The sequence below is a fragment of the Microplitis demolitor genome, chromosome 4, assembly GCF_026212275.2.
Source record: "Microplitis demolitor isolate Queensland-Clemson2020A chromosome 4, iyMicDemo2.1a, whole genome shotgun sequence".
NCBI classification, from domain to species: Eukaryota; Metazoa; Arthropoda; class Insecta; order Hymenoptera; family Braconidae; genus Microplitis; species Microplitis demolitor.
In genome coordinates, this window is record NC_068548.1 from 386,073 (window position 1) to 412,440 (window position 26,368).

General features: G+C 26.0%; 4 protein-coding genes across 6 annotated transcripts; 1 reads left to right on the top strand and 3 right to left on the bottom strand.

Moving 5' to 3' along the window:
- Positions 1-118: 118 nt before the first annotated feature.
- On the bottom strand, positions 119-7,504 carry LOC103572524 (ubiquitin carboxyl-terminal hydrolase 8). Its single transcript, XM_053738743.1, has 12 exons — positions 7,343-7,504; positions 6,978-7,273; positions 6,152-6,564; positions 4,792-5,581; positions 4,321-4,478; positions 4,090-4,255; positions 3,824-3,964; positions 1,670-1,906; positions 1,331-1,435; positions 1,041-1,256; positions 590-915; positions 119-448 (listed from the first exon to the last, which is right to left on the bottom strand). Exons 2-12 carry the CDS (start codon positions 7,236-7,238, stop codon positions 319-321), a joined length of 2,943 nt encoding a protein of 980 aa, XP_053594718.1. The 5' UTR covers positions 7,239-7,273; positions 7,343-7,504; the 3' UTR covers positions 119-318.
- A 1,302-nt stretch (positions 7,505-8,806) lies between these two features.
- Positions 8,807-16,515, bottom strand: LOC103572523 (high mobility group protein DSP1). Of its 3 annotated transcripts, XM_053738744.1 has the most exons (6): positions 16,452-16,515; positions 14,940-16,080; positions 13,784-13,999; positions 13,102-13,268; positions 12,842-13,016; positions 8,807-10,085 (listed from the first exon to the last, which is right to left on the bottom strand). In XM_053738744.1, exons 2-6 carry the CDS (start codon positions 15,684-15,686, stop codon positions 9,948-9,950), a joined length of 1,443 nt encoding a protein of 480 aa, XP_053594719.1. In that variant the 5' UTR covers positions 15,687-16,080; positions 16,452-16,515; the 3' UTR covers positions 8,807-9,947. The 3 variants fall into 3 exon arrangements, with proteins under 3 accessions (XP_053594719.1, XP_053594720.1, XP_014294994.1); XM_053738745.1 differs by lacking the exon at positions 16,452-16,515 and having other exon boundaries at positions 14,940-16,124; XM_014439508.2 differs by lacking the exons at positions 8,807-10,085; positions 16,452-16,515 and adding an exon at positions 10,101-12,086.
- Positions 16,516-21,301: 4,786 nt separating this feature from the next.
- Positions 21,302-23,125, top strand: LOC103572522 (histone deacetylase complex subunit SAP30 homolog). Its single transcript, XM_008551162.3, has 3 exons — positions 21,302-21,863; positions 22,384-22,611; positions 22,898-23,125. The coding sequence occupies exons 1-3, from the start codon at positions 21,693-21,695 to the stop codon at positions 23,024-23,026; spliced, it is 528 nt and encodes a 175-aa protein (XP_008549384.1). The 5' UTR covers positions 21,302-21,692; the 3' UTR covers positions 23,027-23,125.
- Positions 23,126-23,267: 142 nt separating this feature from the next.
- On the bottom strand, positions 23,268-26,306 carry LOC103572521 (uncharacterized). The gene is made up of 8 exons (XM_053738746.1): positions 26,169-26,306; positions 25,998-26,092; positions 25,271-25,493; positions 24,989-25,206; positions 24,427-24,657; positions 24,084-24,360; positions 23,852-24,005; positions 23,268-23,389 (listed from the first exon to the last, which is right to left on the bottom strand). The coding sequence occupies exons 1-8, from the start codon at positions 26,232-26,234 to the stop codon at positions 23,331-23,333; spliced, it is 1,323 nt and encodes a 440-aa protein (XP_053594721.1). The 5' UTR covers positions 26,235-26,306; the 3' UTR covers positions 23,268-23,330.
- Between the last annotated feature and the right edge of the window lie 62 nt (positions 26,307-26,368).

Consider the following 26,368-nt stretch of genomic DNA (forward strand, 5'->3'; position numbering starts at 1 on the left):
CAAGCTTTAAATTTGAAATGAAATTTTTGGTTTAAATATACGTTTTCTTTTTTATAAATTATTATTACGTAATACTAATTAATAATTATATTATTTAATTTTTATAATTAAAAAGAAATTATTGCAGTATTTAAATTATATTATTTATAATTAATAATTAATATCAACAATTGCTTACTATAATTTGTTTCTAAATAAACATATTTACATAATAATAATAAATATAGCAGATTATTATTATTTATAAATTATATATATAAAATATATTAAGCCATACTTGATTCATTGTTCAAATATGTTATTTATTAAATAATTAATTTAATAGTGCGAATTTATAAAGGAATCGTGTCTTATTGACGAATAAAACAATAAATAGGCACTGGAGCTTATATTCTTAACATCTGATTCACTTACAGCTGACACTCGATCATCATCATATTTAAACCATCTATAAATAATTGAATATACAAATTAATCCACAGAAGAAATATATCCGGGAAATTAATTCGAATGATTTAAAAAATTGCAATCGAATACTTAAGTACGAAAATAACTATTGTAAATTATCAATAAAAAAAAAATTACTCACTTTTGATTATTTTTACAATAGGCCGTATAATGCCCGCCATGAATACCACCAATGTGATGAGAAAGACCATACAGATCATAACTATAATTTTTGGTACTGTCATTAGCAACAAGATGACGTAACTTAAGATTAACAAGCGGGCACTTAACGTAAGTATTTTTTTTAGTCATTATTCCATCAGTTCCACTAAAACGATTCAAATGTATAATAATAATTGGCGGCAATCTTACAAAATCACATTTTTTAGTTGCTGGACGAGCAACTTTACATTTTGGACATTTCCATTCACTTATACTTTGTTCACTTAAATATTGTCCAATACAATCCTAAAATAAATATATATCACTAATAAATTACAGAATAAAATACCGGCACCGGGATTCGAGCCCGAGTCTCTCCGAATACCAGACTGTTACAATTAATTTGATTTAATTTAATGAAGTTTACTTACATACAAATCACATGGTGAATTTTCAGGCACTGAAAGTGTTAAACTATTGAAGGTTTCATAAGTCGCACTATGAAATCCGCAAGATATACATGTACATGTAGAACGTGATTGTCCATTAAATAATTCACTCAATACCGATCTTTTTCCTTCCAATGATTGCTCGTATTGTTTCTCGGCCTCGGACATCGGAGTATTCGGACGAATTTCTTTGTTGTCCTGTCAATTAATTCAAATATATGAAAAATTTCGCGGGAAATCGAAGGATTTGGAAAATTAAAATTGATAATTACCGTTCTGAGAGCGAGGTGCATCCACTCTAGCAAAAGAATTAAAAATTCATGGGAATCTTGTTGTTCATTAGTACCAAAGGCGTTGCTTAAACTTCCTAATGTCAACTGTAATTTTAAAAAATTTTAATTAATTAATATACTGCAATTAATGAATTTAATTAAAATTTGTTAGACAAATCTTATTTTTAAAAACTGATAAATAATTAGACGATAATAATTTATCATTCACTCCAAATAATCTCAGTAATAACTTTCTCGATAACCGAAGAGTCAAATCAATCAAAAAATTATCAATTATATAAAAGAGTAAATAAATAAATAAATAGATAATTTTTTTACCTTGAGTTCGATTGGTGAAATGTGACGTATGGTACCAGTCCAGAGTGATTTAATAACTTGGGCAAATGCTATTACTAATTTTTCATTGTTACCATAACTACCGTTTTCATTTAAAGCATCTTCGTAACTATTGTTTCTAAAGTACGTAGATAAATATGGAGTATTACTCAAACACTGAATTATTGAGCTCATGTAACACGAATTGCCAAGATTTTTTAATCCAGTTGTACCTCGTTGCTAAAAAAAAATGTCGATTAATTTAATCGAACCAGAAGTTCAGACAATTAAAATTTTGGATTTTTTTTTCACCAAATAAATGACAAAAAAAATATAATAAAAATATGCACATGTAGAAAATTAAAAAAACTATAAGTGCAATTTTTTCAAATATTTTTTTTTTATAATTTATCTTCTAAAAATAAATCCAAAAATTATTAAACGTCAGCTGACTTTGGTATCATATTTAATCACCTTCTTAAATTGTATGACAATATGGAACGGAGCTAATTTTTTATAAATATAAACCATATTTTATAAAATAAGTAAATACATAACACATAGTTTTTTTATCACGAGTTAATAAACAATTTAATTATTTTTTCCAAGTAATTTAAATTATTTAAATTTGACAGATTTTTGGTCATTAACATCTTTAGTTAATTGACAGAAACTTTAGTGTTGTGAGTTCGGCGGGTAGTGTCAGAGAGTTGAAATAGTAAATAAATTTAGCTGTAATAAAATATTGTTACGTCACAGAGCACGTGGTTTTTGTTGTTTTAGAATAAATTATTATTACTATCGTATTTAATGAGATTTCGAAGCCTCATCGATAACTCGTTTTTTCCTACACGTGTTTTTATATAAAAATATATATATCAACATTTTGTACATATATATTTAAAATTTTATTTTATAAAAAATCAAGTGACTAAAATTTCACAGAATTTATTTGATTAAAAAAATTAATGACACAATTAAACGAGAGTAACGCAGACTAAACTTGACGTTTGAGTAAATTTAAAAATACCCAGTTATTTAAATAAAAAAATTTACGTAAACAAGATTTATTTCGTTTCCTCAAAGATAATAATAATTAATGATATAAATAAATAATTAAATCAAGTTAATAAATAAAGTAATAACTTACTAGATAATAGATGTCGACATGAAAAAATCTAATTTGTACCATATTAAAAGAATTAATAACCAAAGGTTATTAATTATCGATTAATTGAATAGTAAAATATCACAACATGTTTTAAAAATATATAAATGTAACTTAATTAATTTCTAATCTAACTCGGACTAAAACTCTCATTAAACTGACAAGTAAAGGCATGTGATAAAAAATTTATCTTACGTTAAAATGTCCCTCGTAAGATTAAAAAATAAAAAAAACCCAAGGTCAATTTCTCAATCTTTGATAATTATTTTCAATTCATCTCATATATCATTATCATCAAATATTTATTTTATTTTTTATATTTACTCAAACTTCTGTTTTATTTTTTTTCGCTGCTCTTATTAATTTAAACATTTACTCAGTACACAATGTATACAATTTTAATATGAGAGTTTTAAATCCTCTTATAGTTTAAACGAATTAACTGTCAACGTCATTTGTCATAAAATATCTTATTTAATATTTATATATTTATTTTTTTAATATTATTCAATTTTTTTGTTTTAATTTTGCAAAGTTATGTAATAACTTTCTTTTTAATTAGTTCATTATTAAATACTTTTTTTTTTAATTCACGTGTTCAAATAATTGATCACGTGGATATGTTTTTTTTTCGTCTTTAAATAATTAATTTTACAAATAAACATATTATTATTTATAAAAAAAAAATCTAGTTGTTTTATTTTTAATTTCCATAAATTTTTTTTTTAAATGCAGGTAATAAAAAATGGATGTCACAGCTGAGTTTGTGACAAAATTTCCTGTTATGGGAGTACCCACATCAATATGTTGCAGTAAAGTCATGGGTGAAGATGAGCTCGCGGTTAATTCGCGGTCGACTCGCGGATACTTGAGAAGTAAATTATTTTATTTAAATGTTATGTTGTGGGTACTCATTTTAAAGGGAATTATGTCTACTTTAAGAAGATAAAGGCCGATTTAAAAAAAAATTATTTAAATATATATCTTACCATATTATCCATAAAAACCGGTTTCATATGAGAAAGATTTGAATCATCAACGGATTTATTATGAGTATTGCCATATAGATTTTTACGGAATTCCGAGGGCTTAGATGACCGATCAAATGTTGGTTTTTTTGAATTCTCATACTGCAAATTAAATAAGTAATTTATTCAAGAAACAAATGAAAATATGCATAGATAATAACGTAAATATGTTTTAAAATGTGGTGATAAATAATATTTACGTCTCGGGTTAATTTGATCTTTTTTACCTGGGCGAGATTTGGGCTTGACAAAGATCTTTTTAAATCAGAGTTTATTGTTACCGTAGCATCCTCTGATTTTAATGGCTCTTTATAGATTTCATTGTCATATTTATTTGTTTTATTTTTATTGAATGCTTCTCTTTCTGTTATTATTTTTTCAATATTTTTTAAGCTAAAAATAAACCAAATAAATAAATAAATTATATTTATAAATATAAAAACTTGGTAAATACTTACACTTCTTCACGCTTTAATTGAGTCTCTTTAATTCGACTTTCTATATCCCCGAATCGGATATCTAATTTTGTTTCATCAGCAGAACAATATGTAATTTTATTTTTAAGTGGCATTTTTTTACAATTTACCTGTAGTTTATTAATCTTTTTATCTTTAAGCTAAAAAAAATTAAATACATTAATTAATTAACTAAATAAATATAAAAAATCAGTTGCCTTATTTTTAATTTCCATAAAAAGTTTTTTTTTTTGAGCGCAAGTCAAAAAATAATTCTGACCGTTTAATTTGTGACAAAATTTCTTTTCATTTGAGTACCCACATCACGATATTTAAATCAAGTCATCGTTAACGATCATCTTGCGGTTAATTCGCGGCCAGGTAAGAATAGTATGACTTTGTCCAAATATATCGATGTGGGTACTCATGTAACAGGAAATTTTGTGTACTTTACGAAAATAAAAAAGTACTAACTATTTTATCAAGTGTTTCTTTAACAAGATTTCGCTCCTGTATTTTTTCCGTGGTATCAGTATCGTCTTTAACCAGCTCAAGAATACCCTGCTCAATTCTGTACCACTGGTTTTCTAATTTCTCTTGATACTCAGCAAGATCATTACGTTGCTTCAAAATTTCAAAATATGCCAAAATATCCGGATCCTTATTGGTGGGTTTTTTAGTACGATCAATTACTGGCATACTTGTTTTTTTAGCATTAGCATTAGGTTTAGTCGTCGTATCATCAACATCACCATTATGAAAGCTAGTACTTTCATTTGAGGTATCAATTTCCATTTGATTAAAATCTTGTGACAGCCGTGAAACCGAGTTACTTATTTCGTCTAATGTCTCATTAATTTCTGTAGTATGTTTAGGAATCAATTTAAGGAGATTAGATCCAGGTCGCTTTGGATCTGTGCTCAGCCAGCTAGGATATTCTATCTTCGGTATTAAATCATACTCGGGATGGTTATCCCAATCCGATGGACACGTGACATTCGGGTCAGTTACAAATGTCGGATAGACATTTATCCATTCATTGAAACCACCTTCGAGCATAACGAGATTTCCTTTAGATTTTCCTGGGTCCCATTTTGTTAATATTTCCTTCATTAACGCTATTGGACTAGACGGTTTTAATTTATCGTGAGTTGTATGCCAATCTACTAGTACCAATAAATCTATGTATTGATTGCTGCGTTCTTCATAAAGTGTTGCATCATTAGGATCTTTAATGAAGGTGGAATACTTCTTAGCAACCAAGCTGCAAAAAAAAAATTATTAATGAAATTTTTTTTTTTTTTTTCCAAGAGATATTTTTATAGTTATTAAAATCTGTATGTTTTATAAGCAATAAAATTTCGTTATAAAAAAAAAGTGTTAATTACATTATTATCTTATCTAATTATCTGAGGTTTGTTATTAATTACTTGACTATTGATAAGACCGCGAAATCAGACCCTGGTATGCGAAAAAAAAATAATAAACTCCAGTATAATTTTTTATGATAATTAAAGTGATTTAAACAGTAATTAGAAAAAACGTCCAGAGATACGACTTGATATATTTATGAATATAAATATATGTGTATATTTTTATATGTAGTTGAATTAGTGATAAAATTTCCTGTTGTTTGAGTACCCACATCAATATATTTAAATATATTTATTATTACCGGTCAGCTCGCGATTAACTCGCAGGTATTAATTAATTAAATGACTTTGATTAAATATGATGATGTGGGTACTCGTTTTACAGGAAATTTCATCAACTTCAAGAAGATAATATTCATATATTGATTTTATGAAAAAAAAATTATGTATAATAAACTTACCCAAGGCGGATACAATTTTCAGGTATATTGATACATTTTCTGGCTTTAATCCGTGACAATTTAAAATCATTTTCAGATCTAACATCTAGTATCAAAGTTCTACTATGATCAATTGCTGGAAATAATTCTTGACATGTTATAAAACCTTGAAATTTATTTTTATTATCGCTATCATTGATTTCATTATTGCTATCATTATTATTAGTTTTATTATTATTATTATTTATTTTAATAACATTATTGTTATTGTTGTTATTATTAACAGGTTCATCATCTGGAATGTCGGGACAACTAGAAAGTTTATCGAGGTAAGAATCTTCATCGTGTTTTTTCTTTTTTGGTTCATTTATCACTTGTTGATCGGATTTTAATTTTATTAATAAACTATCTACGAGAGCTTTAACTTCCTCAATCTGTTAATTTGTAATAAAATAATAAATTATAGTTTAAATAAGATGTAAATATCAAAGCTGTACGAATTATTTGTAAACCATTAAATAAAAATTCAATATTTGACATGTGGCAGACAAAATTAAAATTATTAATAAATAGAGTAAAAAATTAATAAAATAAAATTTTTAAAAAATGGGCATTTAAAAAATTAAAAAATTAATAAGTGCATTTTTTAAAAATATTTTTTTTTTAATTATTTACTCTATTTATTTATAATTTTAAATGTCTGTCTGCTGCATTGACACTCGTATTTGACAGCTGTCAAAAATTCAAAAATTTAAATAGCACTTTCGTAAAAAATTCAAAATAAATTTTTGAATTTAAAAAAAGAATTTAAGGAGTCTTCATAGTTATAAATTATATATATACTCACTTGTTTAGGCACAATATATTGTTGATAAATATTAGGGACATCATTATACGCCTTTTGCTTTTTAACCCATGCTACTATATTTAAGTAACGTGTAAAAAATACATATGAGTCTTCATATTTATTTTTATTTTTGCTTGTTATACCTCCTTCATATATCTTAGATAGTCGAACAGCAAGATCGAGTAATTTTTTGTTGGTAAAATCTACTTTTGCTTTATTATTTAATCTTGTTATCAATGAATTTTCACAGTCATTTGACATTTTATATTTTTATATATTCATTTAAATTTACTGTTCTAAAAAAAATAAAATACAATTTTACTATAAAATTTATAGGTTAATTTATTTTTTTAAAAATTACTCACTTTAATAAAAATATCAATGAGGAATGTTTATTATTTTATTACTTGTAAAGTATTTAGCTTATGTATTTATTATAAAAAATGTTCATTGTTTTTTTTTTTACCAAAAAATATACATGAGTAATTACAATTAATTAGTAAACGTCTATGAATATTAAAATTAGACAATAGGGTGGGTTTTTATGATAAATGCTCGCTGTCTTTGCAATAAAAAAATTTCGCGCGTGCGCAGATGTAGATGCGCGCTGTTTCTGCGTCATTTATTTAAGCGCGAGTATTTAAAAAATTTTAGCAGATGTTTTTGATTCAAATCTCGATGATTCAGATTCCAGATATCCTTGAATTCAAAATACTGAAGTGAGTCAACATCTTATAATTTTTGACTTTTTTTTTTGATAATAAATTATAAAGAAACAAATATTTTGAAAAATTGCACATATAGTTTTTTAAATTCTCTACATGTGCATATTTTTAGTTTTTATTTTTTTGTAATTAATGCTGCAGGATTATTTGATATCCGCCTTTCCGACAAGTTGCCGCAGAATCTTTCAAAAAAATTCAATGATCCGGATCTTGATCACCTCGTAGATAATGGCTCATCTACAGTAAAATCTATATATTTGATCAATTTCTAGTTTTTTCTGTCCATTACACATCAGAAGTTCCCCCATCATACGAAAAATCGAATTTTCAAGGCAGGTGTTGCAAAAGATACTCATTTTTGAATGAGTGTTAATGTACCATATATTAGACAAATTTTTAATTATTAATAAACCGAGTAAATAATTAATAAAATTAAATTTAAAAAAAATGCACATTTACAAAATTTTGCAATTAATAAATGCATTTTTTATAAATATTGTTTTTTTGATTATTTACTCTATTTATTTAAAATTTTAAATTTGTCTGATTCAAGAAGTGTGGATGTAGCAGACAAATTTAAAATTATAAATAAATAGAGTAAATATTAAAAAACAATTATTTTAAAAAAATGCACTTCTTAATTGCAAAATTTTTTAAATGTGCATTTTTTAAAGATTTTATTTTATTAATTATTAACTCTATTTATTAATAATTAAAAATTTGTCTAATGTCTGCCGCATTCACTCATATTTTTCAGGTCCGGAATTCAAAATAATTTCTGCGTTTTTTATAAATAAAAGTCCAAATGTTTTGTTCAATAATTACTTTATTTTAATTAATCATCGATTAATAAAAAAGAAAAACATCTTGTATTATTTTTTCTCTAAACTTCCTAATACAAAAAAAATAATTAAAAAAAATTGAGAGAAAAAAAAGAAAAGAAGAAAATAATAATATTGAAGTACACAATTTAAATTAACGTAAGAAACTGAGACCATAAAATAATTAACATCTCTCAGTACTAATTAATTAATAATTAATAATCGCTATTTAATATTTATTCTACCGTAAAATAAAAAAAAATACATACTCATTACATTTAAATTTCCTGCCAAGTAAATTCCTATCATTTTTATCTTTCAAATTAATGTAATTAATTGTTGTAATTAGTAATTATTTATTTTTCTTACTATCAATATGTTAAAATACAAATTGTTCAGACAAAAAATTTATTTTTTTATTCATTCATTCATTAAACTCTCATTCATTTATAAATAAATTTAAAATTAAATCCAGTGGATAATTAAAATAAATTTATGATAAAAAAAAGGCAGGAAGATCTCGTGAAGAAAAAAAAAATAATAAATAAATAATTAATTAATTTTAATTGTTAAAGAAAAAAAATGTGTTAATTTTTATAAATTACGTCTTAAGTTATTAACAATTAAAATATAAATTAATTATTTATAATTTTAATTAAATAATTGAGAGGACGATTGAGGAGAATGAGGATTTATATTTTCATACAATTAAGTACTCTCACAAGGTAAATTGGTATGTACAGTGAGAAATTTTTGAATTTTAATAAAAAAAAAAAAAAAAAATTATTGAGGAATGAGGTGACAACTTTTTTTCTTAAGGAAAAGGACGTCAATTCTCAACTTGTTAACTTTAATGACGTATTTTTGTTTGTTAATTAATATTTAATAGAAATCAATTAATCGAAAAAGTATCAGTTACCTAGAATTTTATTACCGATAAATAAATTATTAATGTCACTTAGATTTATTACTGTTTAGAAAAAAAATAACTCGCTTGATGTTTTTTTAAATAAAATGAATTTTATTTTCGTCAAGTAGACGAAATTTCCAGTAAAATGAGTACCCACAATGATATATTCTAATAAACTCATTTATCTGTTGATATTCCGCGAGTCGTCCGCGAATCAGTCACGAGTTGATGATTAATTTGAACTTTTTTTAAATATATTGATGTGGATACTCAAATTACGGGAAATTTTCTCACTAATTCTCATATCGCCATCAATTTTTTTTTTTTTTTTCAGTTCCAGAAAAAAAAGTTACAATTTTGCAGAATATTAAAATTCTTTGTAATTTTTTTCAGTACAACAGTAATAAATAAAAATAGTGAGCATTAAAAAATGTAATTGAAAATTGATCGGTGGGTAGGCAACTGATACCTTAATGCCATTAATTATTTAATAAAATTAATAAACAAATCCACGCTATTCATCATCATCCTCCTCGGCATCATCCTCTTCCATGTCCTTCTCACTCTCGTTCTTAATCATCATAGCATTTGCAGGTGCTCCCATCACAACACCAGGACCATCCTTCGTTTTCATTTTGTACGCAGTCATTTCCTTTAATGAAAAGTTTTTAATAGTTCGAAAATTACTTAATTAACGCAACGACTACATCAAATAATTGTTTCTTTAATTGTCAGTTTTTTTTTCTTTTTTTTTTTTAATATATATTTTTTTTTACTTTTTGTTTTTGTTACACACACGCTCTTTATTATAATTATCAATATTTTAATTAATCATGTATTTTAATAATTATTATTATCAGCTAATTATTATTACTAAGTTTAATAACTAATTATAATTATAATTCTTAATTAATTAATTTTTTTTTAATTAAATTTATTTATTATTCAAATACTAAACTTAATGTAATTTGTTTTTAAAAAATTTTATGGTAAAAATATATATATTGATATATATATAAATATACATTTATATATATACTATGTATGCAATAAATGAAAAAAAATTTTTTTCATACAAATTTCGTTACACAAAAATTTTTTTCACACAGCACATATATATATATATATTTATATATGTATAAATATATAACATATTTATAAAAAAAGTTACGTGGAAAAAAATGAAGAAAAAATCAATACAAAAGAAAATATGTGAAAAAAAAAATTTTTTTTTGTTATACTCGCTCCAAAGGTTCAACTTTTGAGCACTGGGTGGCGTCCGTAAAGAGACTCTTTTGTAGACTCTACTATACCGTCTTTTTTTTACGGCCTAGGCCGTGAAGTTTTACCCCCTCCTTCTTTTTACTAACTTTTCGTGAACACCCAGACGAAATTGAGAGATCGTAAAAAAAAAAAAAAAAAAGTCTCATTCTAGGGTACCGACCAATGAATTTGAGTTAAGTTTAAACTTAATTACTATTGAATGGCGCTAATTATTTCTCTGTTGGCAGTTTATTACGAAGCGGACCTAATGTTAATAAAATAATAACCACGCCATTTTATTAACTATAAATACACGATACAAGTAAATTATCAGCGTATATTTTTAAAGCAAGTAATACAAATTAGTCAACTATTTGTTTAAGAAATATCTATATTCACCTATGAGTGTGAATGTAGCAGACATCAAAGTGAAAATTATAAATAAATAGAGTAAATAATTTAAAAAATAATATTTATAATAAATGCACGTATTAACATTTGAATTTTTTTCATGCGCATTTGTTAAAATTATATTTATTAATTATTTACTCTATTAATAATTTAAAATTTGTCTAAAGTCTGCTACATTTACACTCATATTCACCTACAAGTGATTGAATGGAAAAAAAAAAAAAAATAATAATAATAATAATAAATAAAGTCATTATTTGCCTCCTATCCCTCAAAAGTTGAACTTATGGAGCGATAATAACAAAAAATATTGTACGTCATTCGGCCGTTTAGTGGCGATTTTGACAGCGACTTTTTTTTTATATTCGCTTTGATGTTAGTGACGCGAATGTTCGAAAACGAGCGTAAATTTCCGTTCTCGGCTACGCCTCGGACATTAAAATTACGCCCGTTTCGAACTTTCCCGAAACAAACCTTAAGCTCATAACGAAATATCGTCGCCGTCAGAAAACTGCCACTTCACGGCCTTATGACGTAAATATCTATTCTTTTGTAACAAAAATAAAAAAATTATCAATTTTCCTGAAGATTTTTCATAAATTATTTTTTCTTCTTTTCTTCCTTTCTTATTAAATAATTGTTTTTTTTTTCTTTATTTTCAATCCTACGTGTTATTAATTATTTATTAGTTAATAATTATTTAATGTATGATTAAAATTGTAAGTTTTTTTTTTTTTTTGTTTTTTTCAATCCTTTTTTCGTTCGTAATTATTAATTATTTAATGTCTCAAAGTATTATTATTACTATTATTATTATTATTTATAGTTTAATTATTAATATTATAATTATCCCCGATGAGAATAGCGCATTTTCATTCTTTCATTTTTTCTCTACTTCTCAGTGACTTATTAATCGAAATTCCGATCATAAAATTTCTCCCGGTCCGTTTGCCATTTTCTTCTTGTATGCAGTCGATTCCTTTAATGAAAAGTTTTAAGTTTTTTTTTCAATTATTACAACTCAATTCTACGCGTTGTTTTTTTTTTTTAATCATTTCAATTATTTAAATTACTTATTTATTTATTTATTTTATTTTTTATTTTTTATGACGAGTAGTTTCATACTTCATATATATACTTAGAAATATATATATGATTTATTTACAAAAAAAAATATATATTAAAATTGTCTTTTTTCTTTTCTTTTTAAATTAACAATTACGTCAATTAAAACAGAATTGTTAATTTTTAAAGGATAATTTTGTAAAAAATAAAAAAATTAAATAAATAAATAAAAAATTGTATTTTTTTTTAAATAAAAGTGGAAACTTGTAGTGACAAAAATTGATTAGTTATTAAATTGAATTCATTTTTCAATTAAAAAAAATTAAAAGTCAACTAAATTCTAAATATTTATATTTATGCTCATAAATATGGAAACTGAAATCATAAATATTTTCTCTTTATCTTGAAATTTAAAATAAATTAAGTCCTACTTTTATTCCGCCGCCATTTTGTTTTACTCAGTCGCTTAAATTCCTGCGAATATTTTGTTTAAAAAAAAGATTTTTCAAATTTATTACGACTGTTATCAATAAAAATTACTGCAGTAAAAAAAAAACTATCAATTACTAAAAATAAAATTTTCAATTCTTCAAATAAATTCAAGTAGTAAATAATCAATTTTAATCACGAATCCAAATAATAAATTTTACAAATAGAAAATTTTCTTACCCTTTCATATCGAGCTTTGTCTTTCTCAGCCATAGCCTCGTACTTAGATTTGGTTTCTGGATCTGCGTCAGACCATTTTTTACCCAATTCCTTGGAAATTTCACCGACACCGTACTCTGGATTACGCATTTTTACATTACCACGTTCATCATGACAGAACCAAAAGAATGCCGATCTGTTAACAAATGAAACAAAAAAAAATTATTTAAACTTTCCTTCAAATTTTCTTTTTCTTTAAACAAAAAAAAAAAATTTCTTACAATGATCTTTTGGGCGCATTGGGATCTTTAAGGTGCTTGCGTTTCTTTCCTCTTCCTTTAATATTTTCACCTTTGGGTGGTGTGTAATTTTGCATTTCAGCGTCGTATCTTTTTTTGTCTTTTTCAGCCATTTCTTGGAAACGTTTTTTTTCTTTGTCAGACATTATCTATAATTTTAAAAAAATAAAAACCAATTAAATATAACTTTCACGAATAAAAACGAGGCCGTATTTTAAAATTTTTCTCCACCGAAACTGTCTAATTCAAAAAAAATATTTTTTTAATTTATTTTGACGATTGCTTGCAAACTATTGACTTAACAAAAAAAATGATAAGGAACTTTTTTGTAGAGAATTAAATTTCCTACAAAATAGTATTCTTACAAAATTGTCATATTTCCATTATTTTAGTAGTTATTTCAATTTAAAGACCCGAGACCAGTTAGTTTGAATTTTAATCACTTCAAATAAAAAGAAAATATTTTTTAAATTTATTTTGACGATTGCGTGTAAACTATTGATTTTACAAAAAAAAAATGAATAGGAACTTTTTTGTAGAGAATTAAATTTCCTATAAAAAAGTATTCTTACAAAATTGTCATATTTTCATTATTCTAGTAATTATTTTACTTTAAAGACCCGACTTCAATTATCTTGTAAATTTAAATTCAAAAAATAATTACCCTCCACCTATCAGCGCATTTTTTCGAAAATTCTTGAAAAATAATGGTCTCTTCAGGATGTTTTTTCTTGTGCTCCTGACGGCATGTTTGAACAAAAAATGCATACGCTGTCATTCGCCCTCTCGGCTTTGAATCCGTTTTACCACGCGGCATTTTATTTACTTGGGCGTTATTTTGTTGTAAATTATTTTGACCTGGCAGCTGTTGGATCTGATGCTATTTAATAAATAAGTAAATAAAATAAATATATATATATAAATTACATATAATTATTTACATTCAAGCTTATTATAATAAAATCCATCTACATATATATAAATATATAGTTTTATTTCAGTTTTTATTTCCCGTAACTCGATACTGAAATTCCAAACCTTTTTAATCTCATTGATTAAATATTTTCAATTAAATTTTAATAATAATAATAATAATAATAATAAATTTATATATATATATATATATATATATATATATATAAATAAAATCCATAAATGTATATTTTGTAAAATATATTACGTTATGAGCAAAGGGAGGGTAAAAATGGTTTGAGGGGAATGAGATACCGAGTGAGAGAGAAGAAAACGACGCGAATTGCGCGCGGGCACGACCCGGCTTTAACCAGAATCAATAGCGACGATGGCTAAGGAGAGAGACAAAGCGAGAGATCGACAGAGAAAAAAAACGTAAATTTATAACGGAGCATTAATTTTTTTAAATTTAAATCAAAATTAATTTTTAAATAAATAATCAATTGTTAATTTTTTTTTCTCATTTGAAGTAAAATTTTTTGCACGTGGTAATTGCGTGAAATAAATAAAAAATTACCAAAATAATATTTTTAGGTGAAAGTTGAAGTAAAAAACTAAAAAAAAAATTATATAGATGAGAAGGATAAAAAGGGGGAGGTAAAAAAAAATGTAGCTGACCCGAGAGAGAAACCGGTATCTGGGGCCTGGTAGCAGCTCGGCTTTAAGGTACAGTACGTACTCAAGCCGTAGCTATAGACGAAAAAAAAAAAACGTACCACGAGGCCATGAAAGTGAGAGAGAGAGGAAACTGGGTAACGCGAGCCAACTAAAAAATTATTTAGTAAATAAAAAAATGTTGAATTTTAGTTGATGATTTGAATTTGTTGTTGTTCTGTTGGGTAACATACCGCGGGAATTTGATTTGCCGATAAATGTTGTCCTTGCATTTGTTGATGAACATTATTAGCGTCCATAACAGCACCACTGGTGGTATACCACCATTGCACAGTACCAGCTGGTGGATTATTTGTTTGTGTATTTGAATTAGCAGTATTACCACCAGTATTTGCTTGTTGATTATTACTATTATTAGGTTGATTTGAACCAGCAGATGTATTACTGCCAGCACCACCGGACTGCTGGGGCATACGATAATCGTAGCCACCTCCTCTCATACAATTAGCACCACCACTAGAATTATTTTGATTTTGATTACCACTATTACCACCGGCACCACCACTATTTGATGATGTCGTCGATACAGTAGTATTTGATTGTCCACCAGAATTTGCTGGATTTTGAAAACTTGATGCCATTTTATATGAAAATAATTGTTGGGTTGCTGCAGCAGTACTGCGTACGATGTCTTGATGATGTTGGTTTAATTGTTGTGCAGCAGCAGCAGCTGCTGCTTGTTGGTTCATTAAATGTTGATGTAATGTTTGTTGCTGTTGTACAACAGCAGCAGCAGCGGCAGCTTGTTGTTGCAGTTGTTGCTGTTGTTCAGCATTTATACCAGACCACCAATTATTAGCACCACCACCAGCATTACCAGTACCACCATTGTCATCACGATTCCCAGGGCTCGATGTACCCCAGCCACCAGCAGCAGCCGCAGCAGCCGCTGCCGCGGCGACGCGGTGATGTTCCGACATTTTTTTCACACGCGCCCTTACCTCCTACACCAAACTTATTTTTATTATTTTTATTTTCACAATTTTTTTTTCAAAATTTTTTCTATATATTATAGATCGAAATTCTCATATATTTATATTTATATATATATGTATATTCAATCTATACATGAATTGCGCACATCACTTTTATTATTTAAAATTTGAATAAACTTTTGAATATCGAATTTAAAATAAGTTTTTTTAAAATGCCACCGGTTTTTATTTTTCACATTAACACGCGCGCACCCTCCCGGGTGTCGACGGTATAAACACACGCCCGTATTTCTGAAGCGTCCTCGTCGTCTTCGTAGTCAAAGTCCTCTGGATCGACTAGACGCGAATATTTTACTTCAAATCCACTCAATATATGTATCTATATATATACATATATATATTTATATATATAAATATAAATATATATGTATATATATATATATATTATCACACAGTAACAAATAAAAAACTAAAAAACTAAAAAAAAAAAAAAAAAAAAAAAAAAAAAAAAAAATTAATTATTTAAAACTGACCACGATGCGCACTTTGAATATATTTTTTTAAAATAGTAAATTGCAATAATTGTAGGCGGGAAAAAAATGTGACACGTTTCGAATCAAGATGTATTATATATATACATATATATGTGTGTATATATGTATATATAGATGTATGTATATATATATATATAAATAATAAATGGTTAAAGAAGAATAATAATAACGAAAAAATGGTTGAAGTACTACACACACTTTAGGATGCGGTCTACTCGACGCTACACGTTCAACGGCTCCAACGCTCGTTCCGGCCATTCCATGGCCAGACGGGTGGCGGTGTACAGAGAGGGGGTGGCCGCCCCTTCTTTCTTTCTCACTCAGTTCTCTTCCGTTCAGCCCCACCGTTTTAAATATTAATAATATTAATTTAAAAAAAAAACGCGGTAAAATTATAAATTTTGAATTTTTAAATAATAAATTGGCCGATTTATTATGCGTGATAATAAATATAAGATAAGATATTGTTGTAAAATAATATAATTGTACGGTTATTATTATTTAAAGATGCGCGCGCATTTTATCTGTCTCTTTTTAGAGCGCATACGCAGCATTTTGTGTTGGCCAATGGATATAAAGAATGAGATGGCGATGGATTTTAAATAACAGAGACGGAGAGTGTGTGTTAGTCACTGAGGACTAGGATCTGAGGGGGGAAGAGGTAGAGGGATGAGGGGGGAGAAGAGGGAGAGATACTGCGTGCGCAGTTGCCACGTTGCGCTTTCACTTTAACGTTCACAAAGAAAATGTTCGATCGTAAATGCTGATCGTTTAATGCGAGTCGTCACGATCATGGCGGGAATGTTTTTACGTTTGGCAACCTCGCTTTTTACGTTGTAATTGTCGAGTATTTTTTAGTAATGAGGATTTTTATCATTATTTTTCGAGGGAAAAATTTACAGGAAAATATTTTTTGAATTTTTTTATTTTTCGCTCAAGGGACGCCAGCGGAAAATTTTAGGGGAATTAAGGGGAGAGGGAAATGAGGTAGTTTTATTTTATGAGGGAGGGTAACTGAAGGACGAGAGGATGGAAGAGGTAAAAGAGAAGGGAGATTACGATTAACTGGCGTCGGTGTGTTGGCAATATGGTAAAATAGTGGGGCTGAGGGGAAAAAGAGAGAAAGAGAAGAAAACCGGGTCCGGGTCAATAAGACGCGAGAGAGGCAGAAAGCGGACATTCCCAGGGACGGATCAAATATTTTACTTTTTTTTCAATTTATGGAATTTTTTTTTTTCTATTATAATTTTTATTTTGTAGGTTTTGAAAAACTGTATTTCATTCAGGTAACGGTCAAAGTTTCAACTGACGTTTGGTTTTTTCGGGAAACAAAAAATTCTCATATTTATATTAAAAATTAAATTTACGAGAACTAGTTTTCAATTTTTGAAAATTTGCGTAAGAAACATTTGAGAAAAATTCTTCAAGAAACCTTTATTAAAAAGAAAACTTGAATTTTCTGTAAGTAAAATCCGAGTTTTTTTTTTTTTCCCGAATTATTTTGAAAATCTTCGAGAATTTTCTTTTAAAAAAATTCATAATCATTTTTATAATGAAAATTTTGAAAACTCCTGAAGATTTTCTTTCAAAGAATTTTCATAAAAATTTCTTAAAAAATCTATAACAGAATTTCCTTCCAGAAAAATCATAATAATCTTTTTTTAAAAAATTACGAGTTTTTTTCAAAGTTTCCAATGCAAAGAATTTTCTGAAAATTTTCGAAAATTTTCTTTGAAAAAAATCATTAAAATTTTGTTTCCAATATTTTTGTTAATTTTTTTTATAAATAAAATTATTGAAGATCATTTTTAAAAAGAAATCTTAAAATTTTTTTAAAATTTTCTTTTGTAAAGAAGACTTAAAATTTCCTTAGTGAAAATTTTCGATAATTTTTCTAAAAATAATTTATTATCTATAATACGATAAGTACTTTTTTTTTTAAATAATGTAGCATGTGGCGTTAGTAATATAATTTATAACAAGGGTGGACTTTAGAAAAGAAAAGAAAAAAAAAAAAGGGTCGTTGGCATATTGCAATTTATGTCTGTTTCGTTGCAGCCGGCTTTTGCACGAAACATTAACTTTATTTTATTATTATTTTTATTATTATTATTACCCCCCTCTCCTTGTGATTTCTCCGTAACTTAGGTAATTAAAAATATTTAAAAATAAGTACCTTAAGTACTTAAAGTTAAAACTTAAAACTACAAAATAATAATATAATTCTTGGAATTAATTACGGCAATTTTTGCAAGGACAAAGAAATCTTGTCATTAAATTTAAAAAATTCTACAATAGGCGCGCAATTGTATTAATTTGAAATTTATAATTTAACAGGTATAACTTTTCAAGGAATTTTATTATTTTACTCAATTGGAATGTAACGGTTGCAATAGCGTAAGCGTACCGTTATTTTTCATTATTTATTTTTTTAAAATCTATTTTTATAAATTTAAATATTTTCAAAAAATTAGCAGATGCCCAGACACTTGTTCTGTAATTACACATACACTAAACTGTATTTATTTTTAAAAAATGTATTTAAATATTTATAATAATTTTCCCACGTAACAAAAGATGAGCATTTCCGGTTTTGCATCGCGTGCTGACGCCGAAAAAAACCCCGCGAAAATAAATAAATTTAAAATTTTAAAACATTCAATTAATCTACATAAATTTTTTAATAAAAAAAAAAAATAATTATTAGTGTTTCATTCTTTGTTATAAAATTTAAATTTTTTGGCGCGTAAATTATAGCGTCTGACGCCATTTTTTAAATCCCCACCACAAGCTCGCAACAAAAACATTACAGATCATAATATAGAATAACCTTCAAAAAATAAATTATCGCACATAAATATTACAAATAATGATAATAATAATAATTATTATAATTTACAATAACAACAATAACAATAGAAATAAATTGAATAATGGTAACGCCATACCTGAAATTTAATTTCCACAATTAGATAATTTAAAAAAAAATCAACAATAAACTTAAACTTTTTTTTTTTTATTTTTTAGAAAAAAAATAACGTATCGTCTTAACGCGGGAGCTGAATCGTAATTCTGTCGTTCTCACTCTTTACTTCCCTGGCAACCTCTTGTCCTCCCTCCACTACATATACTAGTACCCAGACGTCCATATAGAATTGTACATTTATATATATTTATATATATATATATATATATATATATATATATATATATATATATATATATATATATATATATATATATATATATATATATATATATATATATATACAAGAGAATAGCGTCGTAACGAGAAAAAATAGCGCCCCTAAGTTAAACAAACAATAAATAAATAGAAAATATAAAAATCGAAATTAAAAAAAAACATTTTAATTTAAATTGGCGCGAAAATAAAATTTTTTTAAAAAATCTAAAATACGCAGGAAAAAAATAATAACTGAAATAAATTGCGAGCTTGTAATGGCTGACATTTTGTAAAATAAATAAAATAAAAAATAATTTTTTTTTTATTTATTAAAATTAATTTTAAAAAATAAAATGAATTATTTCATGACATTTGAAATATTGCTGACATAAATATATATGTATATATAAGTAGCTTAGGGTTTTTACAATACAGGCAACAAACAGCAAGCAAGCAGCCTTGATAGCTGTTGGACTACACGTAATGGAGTCTAATGGACGCTTGAGCAACATGACAATTTACAGAAATTCAAATAAATATAAACTACAGCGTAAACATAAATAATTAATTACTAACTAAATATACATATATTTATTATAATAAACCCGCAATAATTATTTATTGTCATCAATAACAATATTAAATACATGACGTTATTACGCGGCCGCCATTTTTTATTTTATTTCCAAATTATTGGATTTCAAATATTTAATTATACATTTTTTTATAACAATAATTATTTAAATCATTTATATATTTTTTATACTTGATTCCCTTAAAAATATATATATACATTAATATATGTATATATATGGACAAGTATTTCAGACTATGGCGTTTCGAGTTACGGAGTAACAATGTTGTAGTTTAATATATATGTTATATATATTTTAAATATATAATATAAAAAAAATATTTAACGATTGACATAATTAATAATTACTAATTACAGTAGAATGTATTATTTAAGTATATATTTATTACTCACCGAAAAAGATACTGCAAATATGATTCTTTATAAATACGGGTCTTGGTATATCGTTACACTAGTAGAACTTGTAGTGTAGTTTAGTGTAGTGTGTAAATGGTGTATAAGGTATAATGTTTAAGTATTAGGGACCAAACACGCCACACTTATGTATGCGACAATATACAATATCATATTATGTACATATATATATATTTAGGTTTTTTTTTGTTACTATAGTCCGTGTTGTAAAAGGTCTGCCAGGGAATTTTCATTGGCGCGTTTAAGATAAGCCGCAAAAAATAAACCAATGAGAGCGCGTCATTTTCTACACTGGATCTTTTATACAGTTCCGACTCTTTTATGTCAGGAAATTTTTTTTTTTTGGAAATGAGAGATTGCGACATCTGGGAGGTCAGTTTATAATATTCGTTTGCGCGCAAAATTTGAATTTAGTTTCAAAAGAAAAATTGACATATTGGTATTAATTATTGATAATGGGTATTAATTAGATTAATAAAAGATAATTGATTCGTTATCTTGTGATAAACTAAATCATATATTTTATAATTTATATGAATTTGCATTGTAAATATAAGCAAAATGTTTAAATCAATTATTTAAATTTCCGCAGGATTTTTAAAACTCACAAGGGGGCGGCACTTTCCATGGCAATTAATTAATACAAAAATAACTACAATTTAATTACAGAAATTATTAATAAATATTACATATATATTTATATAACATGTAAATATATGTAAACTAATTAATTATGATTGTAATTAATGTAATTAACGATAATAATGATAATGAAAAATATTTTAGGAGCGCAAAATAAAGGCGCGTTTTCAGGAGGCTTAAAAATAAGTTGAATTTATGAATAAACCTTGAATTCAGTACTTGCGATAACTACACTGACAGACAAGTAAATTTCAAGCATTCTCCATACGTAATTGTGTAATTGTATGTTTTTATGCTTAAGCAATTAAATAATTAGTTAAAAATTAATTTTAAATTACTTGCGATTTTCCATCGTCCAGCTCTCAGTTATTAAAAAAAAAAAAAATATAAAAAGTATTTAAATGGACACGTGTTAAATTATCTTTGTTTTGTTGAATTAAATTTTTTAATTTTAATGTTAAAGTTGAGTAATTAAATAATTAATGTAATTAATTAGCAAGTGATTTAATTATTTAGTGAGTCGAGTTTTTGGAGGATGGTAAATTAATGGAATTAAATATTAGGTAATAATAAATAAGTTATATATAAATATATAATTAAAAATGAACGGATTCAGTACCGGTGAAGAAGACTCTCGTGGTGCATCTGATCAGATTTGTTGCCTCGTTGACGAGGGTGAAAGATGTACCAGAGCTGCTGGAAATGCGTCGTACAGCAAACGGATACAAAAGACTGTTACTCAGAGACGGCTCAAATTAAATTTAGATCATATGGTAAGATAATTGTTTATTACGAAACCCCATGGGGATTTCTCATTTTTTTTTTTTTTATAAATTGATATTCAGTTTAATGGAGTGACAATTTGGGTTAATTTAGAGTTTGGTTCTGAATTTTTGTATGTGCTGGCTAAAATACTGGGTTTAGGTAGAAGTTTGTAAGGACCGTTTTTGTAGAGAATTTAATTTGCTACAAAAAAGTATCAGTGGGTTTTTGCTGTATTTTTGATACTTTAGCTAGTATTTTAATTTTTAATATTAGATTTGAAAAAAAAAATTTTTTTTTTTAATTTTAATGTTTAATCACTAAAGTAATGGGCTTAAGTAAAAATTGAAAGATACCTTTTTTATAGAGAATTAAAATTCCTACAAAATCATTTCTTATGATTTTTAGTGTATCTTCGATAGTTTGGTTATAAATTCGAATTGGAAGATATGAATAATGAAAAAATAAATAAATGGAGTTCTTGTTTGATACATTTATTATTAATGTATATTAATATTTATAAATTTATAGGCAAGACATATCTACATATGTGATTATCATAAACAAGTAATACAGTGCGCGAGATCAAAACAACAGCAGCAAAGACGGAGAAAAGATTCAGAAGAAGATTCCGGAGAAACTGATAACGATGTACCAGATGTTGATTTATTTCAACTGCAAGTTGGTACTTTAAGAAGATATAAAAGATATTACAAAGTACTTGCTAAACCTGGATCAAATAAAGCACAGCTCGCCGATGTAAGTTTTTTATTTATTTCTACTAAAAAAAAAATTTAATTAAATTTTCAAAAAATTATTGAATTTGTAATTAGTTATTAACTCACTAAGTACTAGACTTATCACAAAATTCATAAGGGCTTTTTTTGTAGGAAATTAAATTTCCTACAAGTTAGCTTATAATCATTTTTTTCATATCTTTGATAGTTTAGTCGCAATTTTGATTTTAAAGAAAGAAAATAAAATAAGTGTCAAATTAATGATTTTTTTTTGTCTTAATCAATTAATTAATGATTTTTTGTTACAGACTCTGATGAAACACTTCAAAACAATCCCAGTATCGGAAAAAGAAGTATCAAGTATTTTTATTTACACCGTTAAAACAAACGCCAACAAATTGGATCAGAAAAATGGAGTCAGTGCTGACACAACGTAACCATTAATTAATTTATTATTCTAATTTTATAATAATTACTGATAAAATTTATTAATTAAGAAAAATAACTGTCTCCTATAACTATAATTAAAGTATAAATTAATTATATTATTATACACTTAATATTAATAAAATTACTATATTAATTGTAATCTATTGATCATAATTACATTTACGATAATAATCTTTTTAAATTGTTAATTAAATATTAATTTACAATAAAATAAAAATTAAATAATAATAATTGTTATTATTTTTTTTTATTCAAAATTTATTTTACCAAATGATAATTCAACTTTTTAATTTATAGTAAATCGGGATTTGATAATACTTGGGTATCTTCTTCTTCGCTGTCACTCAGTACTGAAAAATAAATTTTTCATGATTACATGTATATAAATATATATGTATATGTTTTTAGTATGTGAGTAGATAGCATTTTAAATGCCCTAAGTACCAACATGACATATTTATTTTCAATATTTCAATAGATATTCATATATACTCATATATATGTGCATATGAGTATATATGAACGTATTTTTATACTTACTTCATTTGATAGAAAATTTAATTTCCTCTGAAGCGAGTACCCACAAGCCATATTTATCTAATATATTTTTATTACATATATTTATATATATAAATATAAATATGAAAAATAATTGATTTGAAATATGGCATGTGGGTACTCATTTGAAAGCGCATTCAATTCTCTATACAATCACATACTTCAAATATACATATTCTTAAATATATATATATACATATATGTTTATGTATAATTTACTAAAAAATACTAGAATTAAATATTTTAAAAATTACCTATTTCATCGAGTACTTTATTAACTTTAGTTACTTTTAAAGTTTCAACTTCATCACCATCATCATTATCATCATCATCATCATCATCATCATCATCATCGTCGTCAGACGAATTAATCCATGAATTTTTTTTACCTTCGCCAAAATTTTCACCCTAAAAAACAAAATCATTCAATAAATTAAATACTCAACAAAATGACAATAATTGCCATTCAAATTTTACATAAATTACCATTTTTGTTATCAATTCAGCGGATCCGACTCCTATTTTTCGTACTTCTGTATTTGATTCCACCATTACAACATCGTTATCATCATCACCATTATCATCATTTCCATCAAAATTGCAATCCATCTTTTCATCACCGCTATTTTCTTCTTTATCAGTTTTAATTTCTCTGGTATTCCATTGCGATAATTTGATGGCTATCCTTTCGCTGAACATACTTATTTTATCGGAAGATATCGCGTCTTTGAATCTATTTATTTTGCATATTTCTTTTTTGTATCTACAAAAAAAAATTATAAATATAATAATTAGTACTTTTTCAATTAAAATAAATAATTATAATTACCTGGTTTGAACGTCAAGTGTTACAGCATCACGTATTTGACGTATGACATTAACGGCATGTGTGGCTGCGATAGATTTAACAGAAGCCAATACGTCAGTTGACACTTTAGATGACGATGATTTGTCAGCGAATGATAAATTTACAAACTCATGGTACGCATTCAACCCCATCGTTAATTGAGTGACTCCCAGTCTTTCTTCAATGTACGTTGGATCCATAACTGTCTTTCCACTGAAATAATTCATTAGTTTCTATGAGATCACTTGCCATGATGATTTTTTTTATCAAAATATAGTCATGTGAGTACTCAAACAAGAGGAAATTTACCGCTTGATACAAAAAGTTCATTAATTTAAAAAAAAAAAAATTTTTTTTCATAAAATTGAATTTTTAAATTTTTGACAATTTTATTTTTAACTGAAACATAGCGATGTGGGTACTCATTCCAGACAAAATTTGTCGCTTGACATGAAAAAATGTCTGAATAGACGATCGCAGACACTCCGTACTTTAGAAATTATTTAAATTTAAAGAAAATTTAAATTAAAAATGAAATATTTACTTTTCAAATGTAGAAAATGAAACACAAACAGGCTGGTGGAATAACGTCAAAGGCAGTGGATCTTTTTCTGCAAATGAATGAATAATAACGTCGTCTCCAGTTGAAGTGACATCAGGTCGATGGAAATGCGATAGAGCTGCTAATGTTGCGATACTGGCGCAATCAACTAAATTGCCATCGTGATTGATGACATTGATATCAACTCTGATATTCCATACCTAAAAAAAAATCATTAACTTTTCTTGTGACATATGAAAAAATAAAAATGATTGAGTAAATTACTTTTTTATCAGCAACAATGCACAGAGATTCCATATCAATGCACCTAGAATCTTTGAAACATCTTTCTAGTTGTCTTGTTAGGGATACCCCAGCCTCGGATTGTCTTCCAGCTTCAAAGTGAGCCGCTGCCAATGGATTTAACTCAACATTTATGTACAATAAGCCTTCATTCGGTCGTGATAATTTTGGCTGCTGGATATCACATGACACATTTGCTATTACTCTGTCCCATAACAAAATTATTTTTTTTATTAATAAATAAAAAAAAATATTAATTTATTGGTATGATTCTGAAGTTAGCCAACTTTTGAATTTTTTTTTTAGCTACTTAATTTTGAAAAAACAATATAAATAAAAATATGCACATGAAGGAAATTAAAAAATCTATACATGCATTTTTTTTTTAAATTTATCATTTTTTAAAAAATTCAAAATGAGACGTTGAATAATTTCATTATGATGCTGAAGTTAGCAAACGTCAAATAATTTTTGACATTAAAAAAAAATAATAAATTATAAAAAAAAAATATTTTGAAAAATTGCAATTGTAGTTTTTTTTCATTTTCTACAAGTGTATTTTTTTAGTTTTTTATTTTCGTAAGTGATTTTATGAAAAAAAAAAAAATCAAAAAATTGTTGATTGCTACCTTCTGAATCATAATATCAGTATCATTTAATGAATAGAAAAAATATTTAATTAATAAAATAATTAATGTAAAAAAATAACCTGGTTTGTCCTAGAGATGCTAAACATGATCCCCAACTGGATCCAAAATGTAATTTTATTTTTCTTGCTTCATTTAATTTCCTCCCATCGAGTCTCTGAAATTGCAAAAAATTTCTATTGTTATTATCAATAATTATGATTTAAATTATTTAAATTCAAATGAATACTTACGATATTTTCATCAAGAGCGGAATTTATAAATTTTTTTTCGCACTTTGTTATTAAAATTTCTTTCATTCTAAATTATTTATATTCTTATATTTATTTATCAAAATATAACCACAAAAATACACGAGGATACAAAATTTTCAAATCTACGATACAAATTTTTTTTTTTTTTTTTTTTTTTTTTTAAATATGACTGTCCAATC